Source organism: Pelophylax lessonae (genome assembly GCF_965119305.1).
Source record: "Pelophylax lessonae genome assembly, chromosome: 2".
Taxonomy (NCBI): domain Eukaryota; kingdom Metazoa; phylum Chordata; class Amphibia; order Anura; family Ranidae; genus Pelophylax; species Pelophylax lessonae.
The window spans coordinates 75,581,815-75,607,553 of NC_138769.1; the positions used below are offsets into that span (position 1 = coordinate 75,581,815).

General features: G+C 41.8%; 1 protein-coding gene across 1 annotated transcript in view; it reads left to right on the forward strand.

The window, feature by feature from the left end:
- LOC309545704 (multidrug resistance-associated protein 1-like) overlaps window positions 1-25,739 on the forward strand; it is a 135,375-nt gene that overhangs the window by 108,778 nt on the left and 858 nt on the right. The window contains exons 17-27 of the mRNA XM_082245040.1: window positions 1,053-1,113; window positions 3,407-3,626; window positions 7,106-7,260; window positions 10,629-10,784; window positions 12,329-12,528; window positions 15,207-15,333; window positions 18,939-19,040; window positions 19,132-19,275; window positions 20,150-20,308; window positions 22,008-22,174; window positions 23,281-23,475. Coding sequence (XP_082101166.1) covers window positions 1,053-1,113; window positions 3,407-3,626; window positions 7,106-7,260; window positions 10,629-10,784; window positions 12,329-12,528; window positions 15,207-15,333; window positions 18,939-19,040; window positions 19,132-19,275; window positions 20,150-20,308; window positions 22,008-22,174; window positions 23,281-23,475 — 1,686 coding nt within the window. The remainder of the gene's footprint in view (window positions 1-1,052; window positions 1,114-3,406; window positions 3,627-7,105; window positions 7,261-10,628; window positions 10,785-12,328; window positions 12,529-15,206; window positions 15,334-18,938; window positions 19,041-19,131; window positions 19,276-20,149; window positions 20,309-22,007; window positions 22,175-23,280; window positions 23,476-25,739) is intronic.

A 25,739-nucleotide genomic window follows, 5' to 3' on the forward strand; every position in this document is an offset into this window, starting at 1 on the left:
ACTTAGGTTCTACATTAAGTATAACGAGCTCGCTTTACTGCATATACTGGCTGATTTTACTCTTGTGGGTTTAGTAACACTTTAAATGCTTGTTTAGGTCTAGGGGGGGGGGGGGTCATAAAAAGCAGCTTTACTTTCTTGATCCTCCTCTGCCACAGGCTTCTTTCAGGCTTTAAGACTGTTCTCTATAGCCTCTGCTTCTCCATGTTCTAGCAATCACAGGTCCTCTGATATCATAAAGTCCAATGCAGCACCCATTGCCCTGCAGTACACATGAAGACACTGGTTTCATAGAACTAAAGCGATTACTGTAAACGGGGCAGCCCCACAACAGGGGAGCATTTTTATTTTCCCTAGAGATGGGTTTCAAAGCGTATCAAAACCCAAACACAAAATTATTATATATTGCAGGTTAACAGCCTTTAGATTTACTGGATGCTTTATTTTTATTTTTCAGGTTTTATTTCCTTTATGTTTCACCTGGGAACCCTGCAAAAAATCCTTTCCTGTCGCTTCATGTCTACACTCATTTCTCCATTGTATCTATGGAGAGAGCTGTAGTTGTCACACATGCTGGACTTCAAACATGTCTGCCTTTGCCATGTAATAAGCATGTACAAATTTATGTCAGCAGTAGTTTACTTAAAAAAAGATAAGGTTATTTGTCTTTTTTTTTTTTTTTGTCTTAAAGCTCACAAGAATAGACAAGGAGACAGCATATATTGCATGATCAACAGATATTTTTTGTACCTGCTGAAAATTCTCTTATTCTCTGAAAAATTAAAATTAATACAGCTACCATGTCGAACGACTTGCAAGCTGCAAAATTTAAAATTTTTGTTTTTGGGTTTAAAAACACTTAAGGTGTCCCAATTAAAAAAAGGCACAAAATAGAAAGGAAGGGAAATGGAAGGGATAATAGAAGGTATGCAAACCTTTACTGGGTAAAGATATATTTTAAGTAGGTTGTTGCATAACAGAGATCCTTAGTATAACCAAGGTTTTCCATAAACTGGATAAAACATGTCTAACCATGTCCATGTCTTGACCAGGTCAGTGTTCAAGATGTCAAATGCTTCAAGAATGAATAAAGAGAAGGTGGCCACGGGAAGTGTAAGTGTTTAATTTTCAGGCTTGTCTGTGCAGTTCATATAATATATTCACAAACATCATACTCTCTATTGAGGCACGGGCAGATAATGCAAGGACAAGTAAATGGACCACTCCCAGATTTTAAACTATAATGTATCTTTTTTGCACCTCTTGGTTCTGGTAAATCTGCTTACCTACAAATAGTCAGCTATGTGAATTTCTTTAAAAAAACGGGAATCTCTGTAAAGCAAAGCTGTTAGCAGCAGGCTTCAGTAATTGTCCCGCTAATCTTTTTTGAATTCTCACTGAATTTGGCCATACATGAGCCTGATAAGAAATTAAAAAAAAAAACAGATTCCAGTTTGTTGTCAGAATACATTGATCAGCGGCTACAACCGGTTTGCTGCAGCCACTGATTGAGGAAAACCTTCCAACAGGTCTCTTTGACGGAACTTCGATCCTGTATGTATGTCAAGCTTTACTGTTAGCTATTAGTAGTGATGCAATTAATAGCGCGGCTTCCTAATGTATAGTAAGCCTAGCTGACCCAGTCAGAGGAATTCAGTACAGCACTACCAACAGTTTTCTGCCACTGTGGACCCTTAAAATAGCCTCGGCCAGATTAAAAAATACCTACCGTCTGTTTCAGTAACTTTACCGACAAGTGCAGCAGATTTTACAAAGTGGCGCTATTAATGCACCAAGCTCAAATATAATTGCCTTCAATTTGTAGATAACAAAACTGGAGGTAATGAAGACTAATGCCTCGTACACACGCAACAATGATCGGCCGTCTTTTGTCCAGTGTTGTTGTGTTGGTTGAAATGTGCTCTAGACTGCACACGAATTTTCTCGGCCAACAACAACCAACTTCAGAAGTGATGTCATGTGCTGGTTTACTTTCCGTGTGCTTTTTCTTCTCTGAGCATGCCCAGTCTTGCTCATCTGATTTTTGTCTGCCGAAATCTTTACTGACTGACGGAAAATCGGCCGTTCTGTTGACGGCCAACAAAAATTTTATAGCATGCACACCAGATTTTGTTCGGTCGAAAAGTCGCAGTCGGTTGTCGGAAGCATCATACTAACAAGCCGAAGATCGGACGTTGGCCGAAAATTCACGGCCAACAATCGTTGCGTGTGTACGAGGCATAACTCTAACTTGGCATACAGAGACAGGCATAGTGCCTGTCCCTGTCCACAATTTAGCAGAGCAGCATATTTGCTGCCGTTGCCCTCTCCCTGTCACTGGTTGTTAGGGACCCTGTTGGCTTCACAGCCAACGGCCTCCTACCAACCAGTGAAGCTGCAGTGAGCAGATCCTGATGGGAAAGCTAAAACACTAATTCACCATCAGGTCCGCTCTCACCTTGTAATTGATAGCAGGCAGTGGGCATATTCTATTGCCAATAGCAGGCTGTCTATTGGCTAAGGATCCACCCACTGCCTGCTTCCAATTGCAAGGGAAGCAGACCTGATGGGGAACTAGTATCTGTGAATCCCCACATTGAATCTGCCCCCGCACCTCCACCCACCCCTTCCCTGGTACAAAACTTCCCTCTGCTGTGCTATCTGACAGGTGCAATGGTGAGGAGGAAGCACAGTTGCACTCCAACCTCCGTGTTCCTTCACACTCCATGGACCTGTCTACAACTGGTACATGAATCCTTCACCCACACTGACATTTCTTGTGTAGAAGCACATTCGAATTCTAATGAGTGTCTTAGGCTCCATTCACACTTGTGCGACTTGTCATGCAACTTTGAACATCAAAGTTGCATGAAAAGGCGTTCCCCGAGTTTTCCAATGATACTCATTCATATATGTGCAACTTAAATTTGCAGCAATTACAAAATAGTTCATGCACTACTTTGGTCCAACTTTTATGGAACTTGAGGACAATAGACCTCAATGTTAACCTTCAGAAGTTGCATGAAAGTCGTACCTGAATGTTATACCATACAACTTGTGTGCAACAGTTGCCTATTATCACTGGACAAAGCCAAAGTCGTATCCAAGTTGCACCCATCCAAAGTTGCATCAAAGTTGCACCACATTTGCACTACAAAGTAGGCGCAACTTTGGAGTCATACAAGTGTGAATGGAGCCTGGAAAGGAGTGCTGTGGAGACCTAAAACCTTAGATATTTCCATTTACTCCTGACACTTACAGATATGAGGACCACATTTTTTTTAGAAGGTTATGTAGGTTTTGTACAAGAGCTACGATGTCATGCTGTAATTTTGATACAGCTATCCCTTTTTTTTTTAGCTCTTCTACAACTAGTTTAATTGTTGACAGATGTTTGGTTTTCCAGATGAAAATGTCAGTGGTGATGAAATACCTTAATGCTTTTGGATGGTTCTGGGTGACCTTCACAATAATAGCTTACATAGGACAGAACGCTATGGCTATAGGACAAAACGTGTGGCTCAGTAGATGGACAACAGAGGCCAAGCAAGTAAAAGATGCAGCAGAATGGGCCGACCTGAGGAACAATCGACTGGGGATCTATGGACTTCTGGGGTTTCTGCAAGGTGAAGGCATTATGATCTTTTATATCACTATGTTCAATGTATTGTTAGCTGTAAATGTAACATTTTTTTCGTTAAAAAAAAAAAATAAATAAAAATAAAAAATATATATATATATATATATATATATATATATATTGACTCATAATAATGTAGCGCACCCCCCAAGGAACCGCTGGCTATGATTGTCCCTTTCTCCCAAACTTAGTGCACACACAGCCAGGGACAGAACATTTCTTCCTTCTTAATGGCTCAGTAAGAATTTAGGGAGTATCTTTTATGCTTTTATTACTAATGTGAACTTGGATGGGGTAAGGGGATGCATGGGATACCCCAAAAAGAAACTGAATTGGCCGAGGACAGTTGTCCTCACCCTGCATTGGCAGAGAGCACCCACAAAATTCACTACTGGCTGGAAATGCCTAGGACTCACTTCTGTAGAACTGAGTACTACACACAGTCAGGGGGGTACAGAGTGTAGGTCAGTAGTGACCATGCCACAGGATCATCAGTTGCCTTCTTCTGATATCCACCAGACACTCTTTAGTGAGGGAGACACAAACTCACAATACCACAGGACACTCTTCACGCCAACTTCCACAAGGTATTCTCCAGTGAGCTCTCCATACCATAGGAAAATCCCAGACTTTGGAAATAGGCCCCTAAGCTTAGACTCCAGCTGTGACCTTGATGACCTCCAAGCAGCGGCCCCAGCAGACTGCCCTGTGGGGCAGAGCCCCTTAGATGAGGGACTCCTCTTACAGGACTAAACCCAGGATCCACACACTCTGATCCGGGCTTCAGACTATTTATGTGCTCTCCAGCCACCTACTGGGCACACCTTCCTGAGGATTGGCTAGATACCCATAAATATTCAGGTTGCCTTTCTATTTATCCTCCTTCTGTGATTCTAGAATCCTGTAGAATGCAGGGGGAGGTAATCAGATCAGCAGCCTGTGATACTTTCAGCAGACCAAAACAATTATCCCCTGCTCTACTGATTACAGAGGAGCTGAACTAAATTTACGTAGAATAAAAGAGGGGGAAACCAGCGCTATGGATCAGGAACTCCGAGACTCTTAAAAAATAATAAATAAATTGAGGTTGCAGCCACCAACCAACCCCTAAAAACTTAGGGGTCAAAGTGATGTATGGGGGATAAATAGTTGGAAACGGTGCTACCTGATATATGTACAGCGAGTACAGATAGTAGTTGAGGAAAAAAGTGCTTAGTGCAAAAATAAGTTAGTGCGCAAATAAATATGTGCAGATAGTGCTCCTGTAGAATTAGTGAGCTATGAAAACTGGCCAGAAATAAATGGTGCAATAATAAATTTAGGCAGAGGATGAATACGTGCAAACGCTGCTCAAATGGCAAAAAATAAGCTGTAAAAACTGGCCAAATATAAATAATGGTATGCAAATATTAAAATGAACAAGGTATGGTGTGAATGGATGATGCAATAAATTATTGAATATAAGTCCCAATAAAATAAAGATGTAGTGAGTAAGGGTAACAATAAAAGTGATAAATCACAATAAAAAATTACAGAAAATGGTGGTGAGTACCTTTTTGTCTGATATTCCGAATATGATCACAAGAGGTCGCACTTACCCCGCAGCAAGATAATGCTCAATAGCTGTATAGGGTAGGCAAAAAAGCTCTCAGACCTGTCCCCAACCTGTCTTTACAGACCGATGGATTCTCATCTAAGTGCAAAAGAAAACCTCTTAGTGTGGCAGGTGGTTTAGGAATGCAAAAGGGTTAGTAGTAACTCACACTTTGGATGCGGATGTAGCAGATCGTATCAGACTGGTGCAGACAGCGCCGGAGAAGCTTCCGCGTTCCACTCTCGGCGAGCTGCGGACCGGAAGTGACGTTGACGTTAGGTTCCGCCCTACGTGGGTTTCGTCATTGGACGTCTACGGGACCGCTCCTAACCCTTTTGCATTCCTAAACCACCTGCCACACTAAGAGGTTTTCTTTTGCACTCAGATGAGAATCCATCGGTCTGTAAAGACAGGTTGGGGACAGGTCTGAGAGCTTTTTTGTCTACCCTATACAGCTATTGAGCATTATCTTGCTGCGGGGTAAGTGCGACCTCTTGTGATCATATTCTGTATTTTTTTATTGTGATTTATCACTTTTATTGTTACCCTTACTCACTACATCTTTATTTTATTGGGACTTATATTTAATAATTTATTGCACCATCCATTCACACCATACCTTGTTCATTTTAATATTTGCATACCATTATTTATATTTGGCCAGTTTTTACAGCTTATTTTTTGCCATTTGAGCAGCGTTTGCACATATTCATCCTCTGCCTAAATTTATTATTGCATCATTTATTTCTGGCCAGTTTTCATAGCTCACTAATTCTACAGGAGCACTATCTGCACATATTTATTTGCGCACTAAATTATTTTTGTACTAAGCACTATGTACTCGCTGTACATATATCAGGTAGCGCCGTTTCCAACTATTTATCCCCCATACATAAATTTACGTAGCATCCTATACTAACTAGGAGGGTGCTACAAAAATATTTGAGTGTAATGATAATGCAGTTATGCACAGTGGAATGTTCATTATTGAGAAACTACGTTTATGCCATTGTGTTAGCTGGCCAAGTCAGCAGAACAACCTTTAAATTAGGTGCAATTGGTAATATTGAAGAAATTAGGTGTGCAGAATATAGATGGACCAGTGGCAGATAACTATCGTATGTTATGTGTGTTTAAAAAGCAGTTCAGATGCTTTGGCATCCTTATGGGTCAGACTTTGGAAACCCATTTGGAAATGTGTTCAGGCCCCCAGTACCCCTTCTGTTTGGCATTGGTCCGTTAGTGAAGGAAATGTGAGTAGAAAAGCCCTGTAGAGTGACAAACTGTCAGGTAGTTAAAGGAGTTGTAAAGTCAGAAGGTTTTTTTTATCTTAATGCATTCTATGTATTAAGATAAAAAAAAGCTTTCTGTGTGTATCAGTCCTTCTCAGAGCACCTCTGATACTTACCTGAGGCCATCTTTATCCAGTGATGTCCACAAGTGCTTCAGCCGTCCGGGACTCCCTTTCCTGATTGGATGAGACACAGCAGCGGCGCTATTGACTCCTGCTGCTTGTCAATCAAACTCAGCCAATGAGGAGAGCGAGGGGGTGGGGCTGAATGACAGCTCAGTGTCTGAATGGATACATGGAGCTGCAGCTCGGCTCGGGAGCCCCCATAGCAAGCTGCTTGCTGTGGGGGCACTCAACAGGGGGGGAGGGGCCAGGAGCTCCAGCCTGGGACCCAAGAAGAGGAGGATCCAGGCTGCTCTGTGCAAAACCACAACACAGAGGAGGTAAGTATAACATATACTTGTTATTTTTATAGAAAAAACAAAACAAAGACTTTACAATCACTTTAAAATAGAAATGTTTGTCTTTTGTGACATTGTAAATGTACTATAACCATTTGCACTTTATGTGATTGCTTTAGGCGTTTTTGTCTGCTATGGTGCCTATGTGATCACAAGAGGAACAATCTGCGCCTCTCGCTCACTGCACAACCAGATGTTAGACAATATCTTACACCTACCACTCCAGTTTTTTGAAACAACACCCATGGGTCAAGTACTGAACCGATTCACTAAGGTAAGTCCTGGGCACAGTCATACCCGACCCAATATATTTTTCATTCTAATGTGATCAGGTGTTTAAAGTTCATGAAAAACTATATACCATATCTCACAAAAGTGATTACATCCCTCACATTTTTGTAAATATTTTATTATATCTTTTCATGTGACAACACTGAAGAATTTACACTTTGCTACAATGTAAAGTAGTGAGTGTACAGCTTGTATAACAGTGTAAATTTGCTGTCCCCTCAAAATAACTCAATACATAGTTATTAATGTCTAAAGCGCTGGCAACAGAAGTCAGTACACCTCTAAGTGAAAATGTCCATATTGGGCCCAATTTGCCATTTTCCCTCCCCGGTGTCATGTGACTCGTTAGTGTTACAAAGTCTCAGGTGTGAATGGGGAGTAGGTGTGTTAAATTTGGTGTTATCACTCTCACTCTCTCATACTGGTCACTGGAAGTTCGACATGGCACCTCATGGCAAAGAATTCTCTGAGGATCTGAAAAAAAAATAATTTTTGCTCTACATAAATATGGCCTTGGCTATAAGAAGATTGCAAAGACCCTGAAACTGAGCTGCAGCATGGGGACCAAGACCATACAGCGGTTTACCAGGACAGGTTCCACTCAGAACAGGCGTTGCCATGGTCGACCAAAGAGGTTGAGTGCACGTGCTCAGCGCCATATCCAGAGGTTGTCTTTGGGAAATAGACATATGAGTGCTACCAGCATTGCTGCAGAGGTTGAAGGGGTGGGGGGTCAGCCTGTCAGTGCTCAGACCAAAGCCGCACACTGCATCAAATTGGTCTACATGGCTGTCCTCCCAGAAGGAAGCCTCTTCTAAAGATGATGCACAAGAAAGTCCGCAAACAGTTTGCTGAAGACAAGCAGACTAAGGACATGGATTACTGGAACCATGTCCTGTGGTCTGATGAGACCAAGATAAACTTATTTGGTTCAGATGGTGTCAAGCGTGTGTGGCGGCAACCAGGTGATGAGTACAAAGACAAATGTGTCTTGCCTACAGTCAAGCATGGTGGTGGGAGTGTCATGGTCTGGGGCTGCATGAGTGCTGCTGGCACTGGGGAGCTACAGTTAATTGAGGGAACCATGAATGCCAACATGTACTGTGACATACTGAAGCAGAGCATGATCTCCTCCCTTCAGAGACTGGGCCGCAGGGCAGTATTCTAACATGATAACAACCCCAAACACACCTCCAAGACGACCAATGCCTTGCTAAAGAAGCTGAGGGTAAAGGTGATGGACTGGTCAAGTATGTCTCCAGACCTAAATCCTATTGAGCATCTGTCGGGCATCCTCAGGAAGGTAGAGGAGCGCAAGGTCTCTAATCAGCTCCTTGATGTCCGTGATGTCAACCTGTGAAGCTCTGGGGAACTCCATGCCCAAGAGGCAGTGCTGAAAAATAATGGTGGCCACACAAAATATTGACACTCTGGGCCCAATTCTGACATTATCACTTAGGGGTGTACTCACTTTTGTTGCCAGTGGTTTAGACATTAACCACTAGAGGATTTTGCTGTCTTACGTCTGGGCCACTTTTTGTGATTCGGCACTGTGCGACTTTAACGGACAATTGCGCGGTCGTGCGACGCTGTACCCAAACAAAATTTACTTCCTTTTTTTTCCCACAAACAGAGCTTTCTTTTGGTGGTATTTGATCACCTGTGCGATTTTTACTTTTTGCGCTATAAACAAAAAAAGAGCATTTATTTTGAAAAAATAACAATATTTTTTAAATTTTTTTTATATGAAATTCCCCCCCAAAAAAATGTAAAAATCAAAATTTTTTTTAATTTTTGGCCAATTTGTTTTCTGCTACCTATGTTTGGTAAAAAAAAAATCACAATAAGTGTATTTTGATTGGTTTGCGCAAAAGTTATTGCGTTTACTAACTAAGGGAAAGATTTCTGTCATTTTTGGTGTTTTTTTTTTTAACGAGTAATGGCGGCTATCTGCGATTTTTTTTTTGCGGGACTGCGAAATTGCGGCGGACAGATCAGACCCTTGACTGACATTTTTGACACTTTTGGGGGTACCAGTGACATTACTGCAGTAATCAGTGCTATAAATATGCACTGTTACTGTAAAAATGACACTGGCAGGGAAGGGGTTAATTTTATTGGAGAGGGAGTGGTTAATGTATGCCTGGTGCTTACTGACGTGTGGGGGGGGGAGGTGACTGAGTGAGTCAGGGACAGATCGGATGTTCAGCTATGCTGAACACTGCAATCTGTCACTCCCTGTCACTTAGGAGATCCGCCCACTCTGTTTACACAGGCGGGCGGATCTCCAAACTCGATTCCCCGACGATCGGGGAAGAGCAGCGGCGATCGCCGCCGCTCCTCCCCTGGCCCGACTCCCGCTGTGACTGAAAACAGTGGGAGCGCGCCTCCGGCAGTGCGTGAGCGCCGCCTACAGGGGGAGGAGTCTAGCGACGTAGTACTACGTCGCTAGACGATAACGAGCCACATTGCTGCAGTAGCAGCAACGTGAGCAGACGTTAAGTGGTTAATGGCTGTGTGTTGAGGCATTTGAGGTGACAGCAAATATACACTGTCATACAAGCTGTACACTCACTACTTTACATTGTAGCAAAGTGTAATTTCTTCAGTGTTGTCACATGAAAAGGTATAATAAAACATTTACAAAAATGTGAGGGATGTACTCAGTTTTGTGACATACTGTATATATATTCATAAAAGAAGGGGGAAGCCACTCACTGTTTCAAAGCCTTGTACAAATGTATGTCATGCCCTGATGTATAGACTGTTCCACTTGGTAGCAAGTAGGGAGCACATAATTGGGAATTTTTCTTACTGGACACTTAAAATTGAACTTTGGTGACAAAAACATTTGTGTAAATCTCAAGTAGTAGTACATAAAAACCAATGTGCTATTTGTGTAAATATATTCAATAGCCACAAAGGGTATAAATCCACTTTGTGTGCATTAAGTACACTTGCAAACGCAGATATCAGCTTGTAAAAGTAGTAGTGACATCATCAATTAGCTGTACATACTCCATGTAGTAGAGAGCAGAGATGTGGGAGGGGTCCAGCAGACTCCACCCACTACAGGCTGTCTGCAGGAAAATATAGGAGGGGGTAGAGAGGAGACCAGTCACCCTGCACAAGGAGAAAGAGCAGCAGTCCTCTTCCTTTATTACAGGAAGCTCCTGCACATAGGTTAAGTTTCACACTGGATTACTGCAAAGATCTATTATTTATTAACAATTATTTAATAATACACATTCCTCTTGTATAATTCTTTTTTTTTTTGTAATACAAAGGCTTATTTCTGATATTTCCTGTAACTTCTACCCTGCTTTTTTTTTATTATTTTTTTTTTTTTAGGACATATATGTGATAGATGAGCGCTTTCATTACTATTTACGGACATGGTTAAACTGTATGCTGGATGTGCTGGGCACTATACTGGTCATTGTGTGTGTCACCCCGCTTTTCTTAGTGGCCATTGTTCCCCTAGGATTTTTATACCTGCTCATCCAGGTAAGTGTGTATTTATTTGTCACCCAATAAAAATAAGGTGAGCTGGATTTGTTTTAAATTAAAGATGGCAGCAACAAACCCAATGCAAGTCAATAGACCTTTATAACAACTAGTCTTCCTTGACTCTGCCCAACCTCTATAGCTCTAACAAGGGATTTATTCGATTTATCTCTCTAATATTAAGGAGAGAAACAGGGGCATGCATCATAATTCACTTCTAACTGTCAAGTCACAAACTGTACACCTCTGCAAGAACATGAATATTTATTTGATTTCGTAAAGGTTGCAGCAGGTTCTGTGCTGGAATCATTGAGAGATATAAGAAACCAGTTTTTCGGCAACCATAACATATACGTTTTGTGTCAAGTTTTCCTTCAATGCAATTTTTTTTTAAATAAATCAACGCAAAGAGTGGTATTTGCATCCAATGAGAAGTGTCCCAGTGATGAGCTCAGGAGTGTTTCCATGTGAGCAGAAAAAAACAAATAAAAAGGGTGCACCAGCCTAGAGCATTACCTCTATAAAAAGATTTTTTTATTCTGATGATGAAATATATACAAGCAACTACATATCAGAAGTTCAGCAGAATGATACACAATCTATGCTTCCAGGTCAACTGCACATGGTCCAATCTCAGGAAGTTGCCATCCAGACTTCAACGGCTTATGCATTTCGAGGGACAAGTTCTCTCTTCATCAGAGCTCAAAGCCACTTAAGCATGCATGCATCTGTGGGGCCAGGAATGCCTCTGCCACCTATGATTGGCTGTTGGCTTTGACAGCTTCCTGGGATAGCACACAGACAAGACCCCAAACCCGCCTGAGCTCATTCCTACTGCTGTCTGCTCTCTTGGGTGAAATCCAAAGTCCTCTGCCCCCCCACCATACCCACGCAACCATAATCTTTAGAAGCTGGGATGTTAACATGAGCCACTGGACCTGTTACAGTCATAGAAACTGTACTATAGCTTGCATAAAAGAAAAATGCTCTGTGAATGGAGGAGGTAGACCTTTTTTTCATCCACCCAACCTCCATTTATAGAGTGCTTTTAACTGTTCGAAGCTGTAGTATACAGCTTCTGTGAAGGGAGGAGGGGGCGGTAGAGGCAGGCATAATTGGCACTCTTGACAAGAGACTGTTACATGTCCAGCAGCTTGTAATAACCCCTGCAGCACTGGAAGTTTATGCCATCAGGTGTATGATGGGGTGGATAGACAGAGGACTTCAGATTTCAACTAAAGCCAGCCGTAGGTGGACCGACGGTCAGTGTTGATGGGGGAATCCCTCCTGTGGAGCCATTGTTCTCCCAGCGGGGGGTGGAGGCAGGGGGACCCAGCCCCACCGAGAGAACACAGTGATTACTGCTAGCGGCTGTAATGGCCATTTAAGAGAGCCGCCAGCAGCACAAGGGATGATTCTCATTGAATGGAAGTACTGTCTCTTGTGCTGATTTAAAAAAAAAAGGACTACACTTAGGCATTAATTATTTTTTAAAATACAGATTGGAAAGTTCACTGCTGATGTTTGTTCTCCCCTGTGATCAGAGATATTATATCGCCAGCTCACGACAAATCCGCAGACTCGATGGGGCTTCTCGCTCTCCAGTCATCTCACACTTCAGCGAGACGTTGTCAGGGGCTTCAACAATCAGAGCCTACGGGCATCAGGAGAGGTTCATTGGACAGAATAAGGATACGGTGAATGAAAATTTGGTCTGCTACTACAATAATGTGATTTCTAACAGGTACTGGTATTCAGAGTGGTGTGATATACATTCATCTTCCATGACTACTTAGGTGTGTATCCACTATCCACCTTTCAGACAAAATAGTCTAAGACTCTTTAGATGTCTTAAATTAAAGTGTATGTCCACTCAAGACTTTTTCTTAGTACTCCTGTCAGATTTTCTATTATCTGGGCTCACATTTACTAGACAGGAAGAAGAGTTCCGGGCTGAACGAAAAAAAATAAAGAGCTCGGGAGGAGACCTTGTACTAAATATTCGATTATAGTACGGTGATCTCCCCACTGAGCTATTGTGTTCTGACAGGGGGACTGCCCCTGTCAGAAACCCTGGTCAGCGCTCTCAGCCAGTGCTGATTGGATGCCGATCGGTTCGGTCATGCCCCTTTAACAGAAGCTGGACGTTGGGCCAGCTTCTGTCAGATGTCAAATGTCGGCCGATTTCTATTGAACCAGATGATACCATCCAATATTCAGCCCATGTGTACAGGCTTAAGACTTCTTACCGACTCAGGACATTGTACATTTAGTTATGTTAACTGTCACATATTTCTCTAAAATCATGGTTCCTTTTGAAAAAAAAATTCACATTTGACATTGTCAGCTATTTTCGCAATAATGCTTCCAAGCATGTAAAAATGTTTATGCATTGTGAATGCATTCACTTATTATAAGATGGAAAAGTAGACACAAAAAAAATATTGTTCCCCTGACCACCTTTTTTTTAGATCTAACGATCTTTTTTTTGTTAGAATGAGCTTACTTGGAGGAACTAATAGTTGACTCAAAATTACACTTTTCTTGAAATCTGATGTCAAGAAGACACTAGAGCAAGCCCTTTGCTTGCCTTTACCTGGCCCTTGGGGCACTTTTCCTTCCACTTATACAAGACACTATTCCTCCCACTGACACCAACAATGTGGCAATATTCATGCTACTGATACCAACAATGGGGCACTATTTTTTCGATTGATGCCAATGATGGGGCACTATTCCTTAAACTGGCACCAACAATGGGGCACAATTAATTGCACTGACACCAACAATGGGGCACTATTTCTCCCACTGACACCAACAATGGGGCACTATTCCTCCCAATGACACCAGTGATAGGGCACTATTAATCCCACTGACACCAATGATGGGGCACTATTCCTCCCACTGGCACCAGCGATAGGGCACTATTCCTCCACGTAATACCATAGATGTATTGTTTACTCCCACTGACGCCAAGATACTTTCTACTCCCAATGGCCACAGTCTGTCCCCCTTAAAGTCTTGAGGACAGTAAACTGGCCCTTTGTTTAAAAAGTTTGGAAACCCCTGCACTAGAGGATGGTCAGACATGTCGACATGATTTGATTGCCCTTAAATCGACCAGTGCATTCCAAAACAAAAATCATTATATTGGGTGAAACAATAACAATCAGACATTGTTCCTTAACCTTTCTAATCACTATTGCACCTGATGAACCTTGGTCGTCAGTGTCTGTGTGTGGCCTATAAACATCAGGCCATCTGCTAAAGCATTTGAAAGGGACCAGAGAGGCAGACCATCTTCATGTCTATGGACACCATTAGACTCATTTGAAATGACCCAACCTTCCCCTTCTCTGATGAGTCAGTGACCTACTCAAGCCATCTTGAGGAAAAAAAGGTGATAACCAACTTTAGTTCATATGAAAGCTTACACAAGGAACACTGGGGAATAGTTACTAAAACTGGAGAGTATAAAATCTGGTGCAACTTAGCATATCAACCAATCAGCTTCCAGGTTTCAGTGTCAATGCCTAATGCCCCGTACACACGTGCAGATTATCTGAAGACTTTTGTCTTCAGATTTACCTTTTCTATGTAGTGCAAGGGCCTGCCGGATTGCATACAAATTGAAAGTGTTTAGGTTTGACCTCATATTATATGGTTTTGGTAAGTCTACAGACAAGTCTTCAGATAATCTGCACGTGTGTATGGGGCATTATTAAATAAGCTGAAGTTAGAAGTTAATTGATTACTATGCACAATTACACCAGATTCTGAGTGATCCAGTTTTAAGTAAATCAACCCCATTGTCAGGTACAGGCACTAGAAATGAGTGGCCAATGTGTCCCCCATCATTGTTCTCAGGGAGACATTTATCTGGGTGTAGCCTTGGTTTTTTTTCTGTTAGCAAAATTTTGTTTCAGATCTCATCTGTCAGACAAACATAATTTACTGTGTGTGGTCAACTTTGTTCTGTGTTTATTTCAAATGTATTTCTACCCTTAAAGGGTTAGTTCAGCTTTACCAAAAAGATGTTCCTAAGACAATCCCTTGCATGCACTTTCTCTCATCTGTCACAATAGTTGTAACCTCAGGGATGCTGCAACAGAGGAGATAGTGGACCACACGTGTGGGATTTTGAGACTTGACTCTAACAATAAGGCAGGATGGGTTGATGTCACCTCTGGGAGTTTTTCTGCCAGGCTCCTAAAGGTACCTAAATGGCCTGCACCTACAGCAAGGGCATTATCCAACTTTAGTCAAAGCTGCACAGTTAGTTTTAATCTATAGTTTCCTCTTACCCAACCTCCATTTATAGAGTGCATAAGCAGTTTTTTGTAAAAGTGAACTGACCCTTTATTAATGCCCTGAATGGATCACTTTTCTCAGACTAATTTTTGTCTCATCATTGGTCAATAGGTGGCTTGCGGTGAGACTGGAATTTTTGGGGAACCTGATGGTTTTCTTTGCTGCGCTGTTTGCCATTCAAGCCGGTGATAAAATGACCTCTGGCACAGTGGGATTGTCCATCACCTATGCTCTAAATGTAAGTACATACATGCACAGGTAATATATTTAGATTGAAGGGGATTCACCTAGATTGTGATAACATATAGTATAGCCCGGAAACTCAAGGTGCCCATCAACTCAAAGGTAATTTAATGTAAAAGCAAGATCTAAGCATTCTCAAGCATTTCTGTTGTCTCATACTTACATAAAGGTGAACTGTGAGCTTTGCCTCAGTAGCTCACCACTGTATTGCTTCCCTAACTGTATGTGGTGAGGTGAATAAGGCTCATGTTGTCACCCGGAGATCAGGTGCTGGACTGAAAAGGAGCCGATGATGTCATGATCATTAAGAACTTGTTTCTACAAAGCCAAGATGACAGTCCCTGCCTGTGGACCACTCCCTTTTTTTTTTTTTTTACACCTATGGGTTGGAGCAGTGGCAGAAAATACTGAGTCCAGTTGCAGAAAACAGAACTATATTGGAAATGAAGTTCGGCAATACACAAAAATCCCGGTGGGAAGGCACCCGACTGCGAGCACTTATAGGTTATAACAGCGATGAAGATCTCAGTTGTGCCAACAGCGTCGGTCTTGAGGGGTGAACTGCGTCCTGGCTGGTCTGTACCCGAGTGGGGAGGCTTCCAGAAAGAATGCCGTGTCTCTGCAATTTCCTTACTCGTCTGGAACTTCTCTCTGATGCTAAGCACTGTCCCTGACAGATTGGTGACCTGTACCCACTCTAGCCACACATAAAATGCCTGCCAAACCCAGGAGCCAGGGTCTTAAATAGACGCTGCTTGATCCGAAATGGCCACCAAAGTCACATGGGGTGCCAGTCTCCAATCAGTTACTGCCTCTCTGTGATCAAGGAAACCATAGAAGAACTAGGTTCCTCTTGACCTCCTCCTTCACCTGCATTGCCACTGCGAATGAGCGCCACCTCCTAGAGGTGAATGTAATGTTCGAAACAGACTGGTTTAAGAAAACTAAGAAACGTTTGGCTGTTTCCTATAACAGTGGGTTGGATTCCCATTTTTATATCCTTAAGGACTTGGTTGGTTGCTGAGGGATAGCTGCATTTTGGTCTTCTCATTATATGCTAATGCTAAATTGCTAATCTATATCAGAGAGCATTGTACTAATTTCCAGTTAAAATTCTCCAGATACATGTAACAGTCAGGAAACTTCAAAGATGATGTATACTGTTGTCATTAATTTTGTTTTACATGTCAATTTTTAATGCATGTTAATGTTTTAAAATACTTTGTTTCCGCATATAGTTTGTATTATTTACAGTATGTACAGGCATCTTTATGCCTCCTTTGCACGAGTCTATGGGGTGGATTTGCTTAAATTTGAGAGTGCAGAATCAGCTTCAGTTGTAGTAAATCAGCCACTTTGCCAACTCGTTAAAAACAATGTATTCCCTGTGTGGCTGCTATCTTATATCAACAGCTGTTAAAGCGGAGTTCCACCCAAAACTGAAAAACAGTTCAGTTGGACCTTGCTGTGGCCAGGCCACTAAGAGAGCGCGCATGCACAGTAGGGATCCGGATGTGAAGACGCAAGGCTTTACGGCCAGGTTACCGTACTGGCAATGGCGGCGGCAGCACCCGACAGCCGATGGAAATGGCTGTGGTGCCAACATCGCTGGATTCCAGGACAGGTAAGTGTCCTAATATTAAAAGTCAGCAGCTGCAGTATGTTAGCTGCTGACTTTTCATTTTTGGAGGGGAAGGCCAGAACACCGCTTTAAGAAGGGAGGCAGAGTGATTGCAAATTCAGTGATTCCTCCCTCTAGTGGTTCATCTACAAATCACCATATTAAGTTTAAAGGGTAACTCTACATTTATGGGGAAAAAATAGCAAACAAAGAAAAAATAATATAGCATATACAATTGTGACACAAGTCATATTGCAATTGAATGTTATTAAAAATTACCTTTCCTTTTCAATCTGCAGCTGTTGTAGTTTTCTGAAATTGCAATGCAATATGGCTACCTGGAGCTGTTCTGTACACAGAATGTATACTGACCACACCCCAGAAACATCATTTCCTGCTTGTGGTTGGCTCACTGATTTTCCCAGAAGTCTGCCAAAGATACAAGTCAGATTTCAGGCATCCCCTGCAACAAAAATGTAATTTTTGGTTAGATACTCCCAATAGGAACATGTCTAAAGGGATGCAGGCCCAGAAAATTTCCTCATTAGTGCTCTGCAGCTTCCACAGCTGATTGATAATTGTAAAACCACTTCCATTAGACTCACGTTCCCACAGGGGGACAGAGAAACACACAGGGATTTCTTCAGACTAACAAAAGGTAGGAATCTGCAACAAAGTTTGTTATAATCCTTGAAATGTACAGAGAGATCACCCAGAGGGGAATATTTTTTCTCCACAATAGTGGAGTTAGGGTTTATTACTGTAATGTGGAAGTGAAAACATGTAAAAATGTGAGAATCATATAAAAAATCACTTTAAAGTATAACTAAAGTTTCATTTTTTAGTTGTGGATAGAGTGGGGAGGGATTAGAACTAGGGATCGACCGATAATCGGCAAAGCCGATATGCACTTTCCCCGATATATCGGAATCGGCCCCTGAGGTTACCGATATTGCTGATTGTTTCGGGAAAGTGCCTGTACCGGAGTGTTGCCTGCAGCTAGAGGCATCACCCCGGTACCGGCGTCCATAGCCGACAGTCGGCTGTCTTGTAATGACAACTGATGCGGCTGAGAAGCCACTCGGCTGTCATTACAAGGAGCGGGAGGGGACGCCCCTCCAGTCCTGCCGCCTTCCGTGGCTTGCCCGGATCTCCCGTCCCACCGGGAGACCCGGGCAACCAGAATGCACGGCCGCCAAAGAGAGGATCCAATCAAAGCCGCATTCGGCTCTGATTGGATCTCCATGTACTTGGCGCCAAATTAAAAAAAAATGACAGCATTCAAAACAGCCAAACTTGGTGTTTTGAATGCTTTTAAGTGCAGAGGAGGTGTTTGGGGTCTTTTAGACCCCCAGATCCCTCCACAAGAGTACCTGTAAAAAATAAATAAATACATAAAAAAAATGTTTTTCTAATGTAAGAAAATATCGGCCAATATCCGATACCGATATGCGATGACCAAAATATCGGTATCGGCAATAAAAAAAAACTATATTGGTCGATCACTAATTAGAACACGTCAACTTTTATTGTCGTCTGTACCCGTTAGGGAGATTCACCCTCTTTATTTTTCCTGTTTGCCATTATCACTGAAAGTGAAAGCAAATGGAAATTCAAAATTTTGGGTTGTCCCCATCAAAGTAATAGAGGGGAAATCTTTCAATGGGTACACTAGTTCTAGTGACCTGGGGATCCCCAAGGAATTCCCTTAATTTGCAGGGATTTCCTCCCACTTCCTGATTTTACTATGAGACAGGAAGTGAAGGGAAATCTCTAAAATGTGACACAGATGGCAAAAAAAATGGGAAAAAAATAAATAAAAATTTGACAGGGGTTACAACCCTCCCTTGCTCTATCCAAAATGTAAAAAAAACTTTACTTTAAGGTAACCACTGTAGCAATAAAACATATGTACACCACAGAAATTACAACATATTTTTTCTTTCAAGACATGCCTTAATTTTCCTTATTTTATCCAGATCACACAGACATTAAATTTCTGGGTACGTAAAGCCTGTGAGATTGAGACAAATGGAGTAGCCATAGAACGTGTTTGTGAGTATGAAGAGATGGAGAAAGAGGTACAGTAATCTCTCCTCTGCTGTAGAAAATATATATGAATTTGTGCAAATGAATTGAGTTCAATAGATGAATATTTATGTTTGGTTCTAGGCCCCCTGGGTTATTGCTAGAAGACCACCCTTGGAGTGGCCAGACAAAGGAGTCATTGAATTCATCAACTACCAGGCCAGATATCGGGAAGACTATGACTTGGCTCTCCGTGATGTCACCTTCCAGCTGCGTACTACGGAGAAAGTGATTATAAGGCCTTTTATCTGGAATCGGTTTATTACTAGGGACACCCATGAAACAAAATGATACTAGAATATAAGGAGAATATAAGATTGGTGGTTGGTGAGCCATGCTTGGAGATGCACAAAACTGTACTGTACACCAGAGAAAGTGGCACTCTCTGTAGCAAACCACACTCAAAAAAAAAGAATAATGACAACTATTGGGGCAAGTTTGAATTGTAAACCTGACCCTCTTCCATTTCTATTAAGAATCATTTCAGTGTCATAATCTGACCCACCTGGGCTCTGGTGAGGAATAGCCAGGTCACTGAGCTTCAATCCCATACCTCCTGGTTCAGTTCTAGCATCCCCAAACCCTGTGCCCCCCTTCAACTACTATTCTCACCCTGTTACCTCCTTTAAAAGCAACCCTCAATTATCATACCCCTACTTCTGCACTTCATGCCCCCAACCAAATCCTATGGACCTTTCACCTTGCACAAAATGTCTCCTTTCTACTAAAGCTCACCTTAGACGTTACATTCTCTTTTTGGATCTACCAACAACTATGTAGTTTAAGAGCCTTCCCGATTGGATACAAAATGATTGGATAGTTTAGATACGTCCTTATATTACATAATTTCGGTAGATATAAAGTAGATTGCACAGAGATTGTATAGTTAGATTATAATGTCCATGGTGAGATTAGGAGGGTGACGGCAATGAGAGGGCATTTGGATTTGACTGGGTGCTGCCAATGGGCTCTCCAGTTCATATGGAATGCTCTTGCTATTCTATTCTTTAGGAATGTGCAAGTTAATCTTCCTTACTCTCTGTTTTAGGTTTTTCAATGCCATTGTAACATTAGAGATCATTAAATGTGTTTTATTTTTCAGCTTGGCATCGTTGGAAGAACAGGAGCTGGGAAATCTACACTCACAAACTGTTTATTCCGTGTTGTTGAGAGGGCAGGAGGAAAGATTGTGGTGGATGGGATTGACATAGCTACTATCGGTCTCCATGATTTACGGAGCAAATTTAATATCATACCACAGGTGAGTCTATGATAAAAAGATGGACGTGATCTTATATTAAACAGACAATTGGCACAAGAAAAAGAAGTGAAGAATAAACGATATAGAGACCAATTGGATGTTGGTTATCCGTTTCTTAAAGTGGAACTAAACCGATTTAACATCTTCAAAAAAAAGTTACATTCCCAGCGTGCCAGAATTGCTGTCACATTTGCTTGTGCTCTCAGCCAAACTATCAAACTATTAAATGGCTGGTGTCATAACTGATCGCATGTGCAGCATCATGACAGTTGCAGATCAAACAGAAGCCAAGATGGCAGCTTCCTTGGTTGAAAAGGATAGGAGGGTTTATTTCCATTTTAACTGCCATAAAACAATTTGGATTGCTATTGATTGCTGTTTAATATTTTTATAAATCCCACCGAGAAGATCCCATTATTTGAATCCTGCGTGTTTTCTATATTCTACTAGAATATAGAGAGCAGTCATTTCTGGGAGGGTTTACAGATTAGCTAATCAGACTTTCAAAACTTTTCTTTTCAATTTTGGATGGTGTTAGAAGTGTTGGAACCATCGTCAAATTTATTTGTCTCCTGCTGGTGAGATTCGTCCTCTCTATTGGTTCCCAAAGTGAAGGGTAATCAAACATTTGACAGTTGTCACCAGTACAGGAGGTAAGGGGAAAAAAAAAAACCTGACGGATGGATTTTAGCCATTCCTTATTCTTTTATGAACTAAAAAGAAACGTTTGAGCTTTAGGTAGACTTCGGGAAACATGCCTTCCCACTTAAAGTGGAGTTCCACCCAAAAGTGGAACTGCCGCTCTTTTGTTTCCGCCTCCCCTCCGGTGCCACATTTGGCACCTTTCAGGGGGGAGGGGGGAATGGGTACCTGTTTTTGACAGGTACCCTTCCCCACTTTCGGGATACGGCGCTGCGGCACCGTCCCTCGAAAGTTCGGCCCTCTCCTCCCTCCTCCGCCACCGAGCCAATAGGCTTCGCGCATGCGCAGTAGGGACCCGCCAAAAAAAACATCATCCTGCCTTAAAATCCTTTCAGGAGCCCTCGGCACTGATGCATAATGTCTTTCTGGGTGGACATCAGTCTGGATAAGTGGGTGTTTCTAGCCAGATTGCATTTGCATACAGACTGTCCTAAATGAATGAATGAAATGAATGAGGCAGCCTCTAACTAACTTGCTGCAGCTTCTAAAGCACATTGTGAGAAGCTTGCAATGTGCAGTGAAATCGGAGTAAGCAATTTAAGTCAAGGATAGGAAACCGTGCAACTGTGAAATAATATAGGCATGGCTGGGGTAAACTTTAAAGGATGGTAACCAATTAAAAAAAAAAAAACATTGTGCCCCCCCCCCCCCCTTCTGTCAAAAGCATCAGCCAGAAAGTACTGAAGGCTGGAACAGCCAGGCAGCAGGTATTTTCAGAAGGAGTTTAGCAATTGCAGAATTCATACTTCTTTCAGTACAAGTGTCCATTGAACAGGACTGTGGGAGTCGATGGTGTGAATGTTCCCATTGCATTTAGTGAATATTTCAACAGTAAACTTTTCTTGGAACAAGCTGAAATATACCCTTTAGGCTACGCCTACTCAGTTTTAATATGCAAATTACAGTTAAGGATTCTGTCAGTTATTTTCAGTACATTTTCTGTTTCATCATGATTTTAGTTCTGGGTTATATTTGACTGAGTGCTGTTTGCTTCCAGGATCCAGTTTTATTCTCAGGAACGCTCCGGATGAACCTGGATCCGTTAGACAAACATTCTGATATGGAGCTCTGGAATGCTCTGGACATGTGTCATGTAAAGGACTTTGTGCAGTCTCTTCCCAAGAAACTCTACCATGACATCTCTGAGGGAGGAGAGAACCTCAGGTACGCATTGTGATCTACATGGGGCAGTAAAGGGTACATAGAGCTTTACTGCACTTGCACTGCTTTACTTCTCTGCTGGTATAGTATGAGCCCTTCACCAGTTCACACTGCAAGGAATTTCTAAATAACTGATGCGCTTGAGTGCTTTCCTTCCGAGAACCTTCTAATCCAATGAAATGGAAGAATATAATAAAAAAAAGTGTTTCACGTGTAACAGAGCAAGTCTCAGATGTGCAGACCGTGTCTGTCTTGAGGGGCGGAATACGGCTTGGCCGGTCGGTTCCCAAATGGGGAGGATTCCAGGTAGTGTGACATGTTCCTATCCTTTCCCTACTCATCAGGAACCTCTCCCTGCCTGTCCCTACACTACCCACACATGAAATGCGAGCCAAGCCTTGGAGCCAGCATCTTAAATTAGGCTCTTCCTGACCCAAGATGGCTGTCATAGTCACATGGGGTGGCAGCATCCAATCAGATAGCTTCCCCAGGTACACAGGAAACCATAGAGGAACCATGTTCTTCTTGACTTTCCCTTTGACTGCAATGCCGCTGCATTAGAGCACCACCTACAATGGAGAGAATAGACTGCACCTGCCTACAACTGTGTGGCAGAGAATATTTTATGCATAGGGAATATGAACCCTGATTGTGAACTTCTTCCTTATCAAAGTAATAAATCTTACCATTGAGTAGAAGGCAATACCACTCCAAGTGCCCATATCCTCTGCGTTGTCCATGATATCTCTGGTGCCTGCTTACATGTACATCAGGTATCAGGAGAACAATGGGCCATACACTGATGTTGTCACTGAAGCAAAATCAACTTTATTGCAGTGAGACAGGTTGCTAAACACTCTGACCTGCAATAAGTGTTACCCTTTCATGGCCCTAAAGCAAGCTGGGGTGTGTTTTGAACCACTGGCCTTGCTTAAGTCCTGCTGCACTGGAAGTCAAGGTGCTGTCTGGAAAGCGTGTTTAGTTTACAAAAGCGGCTGCACAGAAATACAAATACTTTTTGAAGGTATAACGTCTTGTATATGTAGTTTAAATTTGTATGTATTTTCATGCTCGGAGATTAGCTGCAAATTGTAATGTTTGTATTTCAGTGTTGGACAGAGACAGCTGATCTGTCTTGCTCGAGCTTTACTCCGGAAGACAAAGATTCTGGTTCTAGATGAAGCAACGGCCTCCATTGATATGGAAACAGATAATCTGGTTCAGAGCACCATTCGAAATGCGTTCATTGATTGCACTGTACTGACCATAGCGCACAGATTGCACACCGTCATGGACAGTGAAAGGTAAAAGTATTTTATTGAAGGGAACAATGTAGCTATTGTCAGTGCAGCCTCTGCTGGAAATTGTTGCCACTCAAAATAAAAGGATAAGTTAATCTTTTATTTAAAAAAAAATAAATAAATAATAAATAAATGCACGTCTTTTTGCAGGTAAAAAAAATGTGCATTTGCTATTTTTTTCTATTGGAAGCCTGGAAATCATTGCACATATGATCAGCAACATTTAGCACTTAAAGTTCACCTTTAGAACATTTTGCATTCCTATTTAGGGTGTAACATGTTCCAGCACCCCCCCACTCCACTTAGCCTTTAGAGTAAAAATATGTTTCTGGGTCAGGCTAATTGTATATGTTTTAGAACCGTTTTATATGCTTTTAATATCTTTATCTAGTGTAGAAATGTATACATGTTTATTGTTTCGTTTATTTGTAAAACATTTGTTGTGGATCTCTTCAGCTCCTCCAGAGTTACCATGGGCCTCTTGCATGCTTCTCTGATTAATGCCCTCCTTGCCAGTTTGCAGTTGTGCCATACTCTTTCTGTTTTCGGTTGATGGATTGAACAGTGCTCCATGAGATGTTGAAAGCTTGGAATATTTTTTTTATAACCTAAACCTGCTTTAAATTTCTCCACAACTTTATCCTTGACCTGTCTGGTGTGTTCCTTGGCCTTCATGATGCTGTTTGTTCACTAAGGTTCTCTAACAAACCTCTAGATTTTAGGTAGGGGTATCAGAGTAAAGGGGGCTGAATATAAATGCACACCACACTTTTTAGATATTTATTTGTAATGTTGAAAAACTTTTATCATTTTTCTTCCACTTCACAATTATGTGAAGCTAATGATATTTCAAGGTGTATAAATACTTTTTCAAGGCACTGTAGCTGTCAGTGTTTCTAATACATGGCTTCTGTCCTAGGGCAAACTGAGGGGCTGAGCTGTCAGTATCCCCCATAACAGCTCCTGAGGTAGGATCCTCTCCTGCCTTACCACGGCCTCGGACAAGAGGCTCCAATTTTTATTACTTCCATGTATAAATATCAGACTTTACAGCAATGTAGGGGCCTGGAAAACATTAGGAGGAGCCTAAAGCTTAATCTGCTGGCTTTTATATCATATATGTGATTGTATAATAGAATAAAAACGTAAAAATATATTTTTTAAATTAATTTTTTTAGTTGTGACTATAATTAATAATGTAAGAAATTATTGTTATACACAGAGTTGTATAAAGTACTCGAAACCCATACTTGAGTAGAAGTGGAAGTGCTCGATCAAAAAGTGACTTGAGTAGAAGTACTAAAGTACTCAACATGTTTTGTACTTAAGTATTGCAAGTATTTTTTTTTTTAACCACTTTACCACTAGAGCATTTTGCTGTGTTACGTCTGGGCCACTTTTTGCGATTTGGCGCTGTGCGACTTTAACTGACAATTGCGCGGTCATGCGACGCTGTACCCAAACAAAATTTACGTCCTTTTTTTCCCACAAACAGAGCTTTCTTTTGGTGGTATTTGATCACCTGTGCGATTTTTACTTTTTGCGCTATAAACAAAAAAATAGCGTTTATTTTGAAAAAAATAACAATATTTTTAACATTTTTTTATATGAAATTCCCCCCAAAAAAGATGTAAAAACCAATTTTTTTTTAAATTTTTGGCCAATTTGTTTTCTGCTACCCATGTTTGGTAAAAAAAATCGCAATAAGTGTATTTTGATTGGTTTGCGCAAAAGTTATTGCGTTTACTAACTAAGGGAAAGATTTCTGTCATTTTTGGTGTTTTTTTTTTTAACAAGTAATGGCGGCGATCTGCGATTTTTTTTTTTGCGGGACTGCGACATTGCGGCGGACAGATCGGACCCTTGACTGACATTTTTTACACTTTTGGGGGTACCAGTGACATTACAGCAGTAATCAGTGCTATATATATGCACTGTTACTGTAAAAATGACACTGGCAGGGAAGGGGTTAATTTTATTGGAGAGGGAGGGGTTAATGTATGCCTGGTGCTTACTAACGTGTGGGGGGGGGGGAGGTGACTGAGTGAGCCAGGGACAGATCGGATGTTCAGCTATGCTGAACACTCCGATCCATCAATCCCTGTCACTTAAGAGATTAAGAGTTTACACAGACGGACGGATCTCCAAACTGGATTCCCCGGCGATCGGGGCAGAGCAGTGGCGATCGCCGTCGCTCCTCCCCTGGCCCGACTCCCGCTGTGAATGAAAACAGCGGGAGCGCGCCTCCAGCGGTGCGCGAGCGCCGC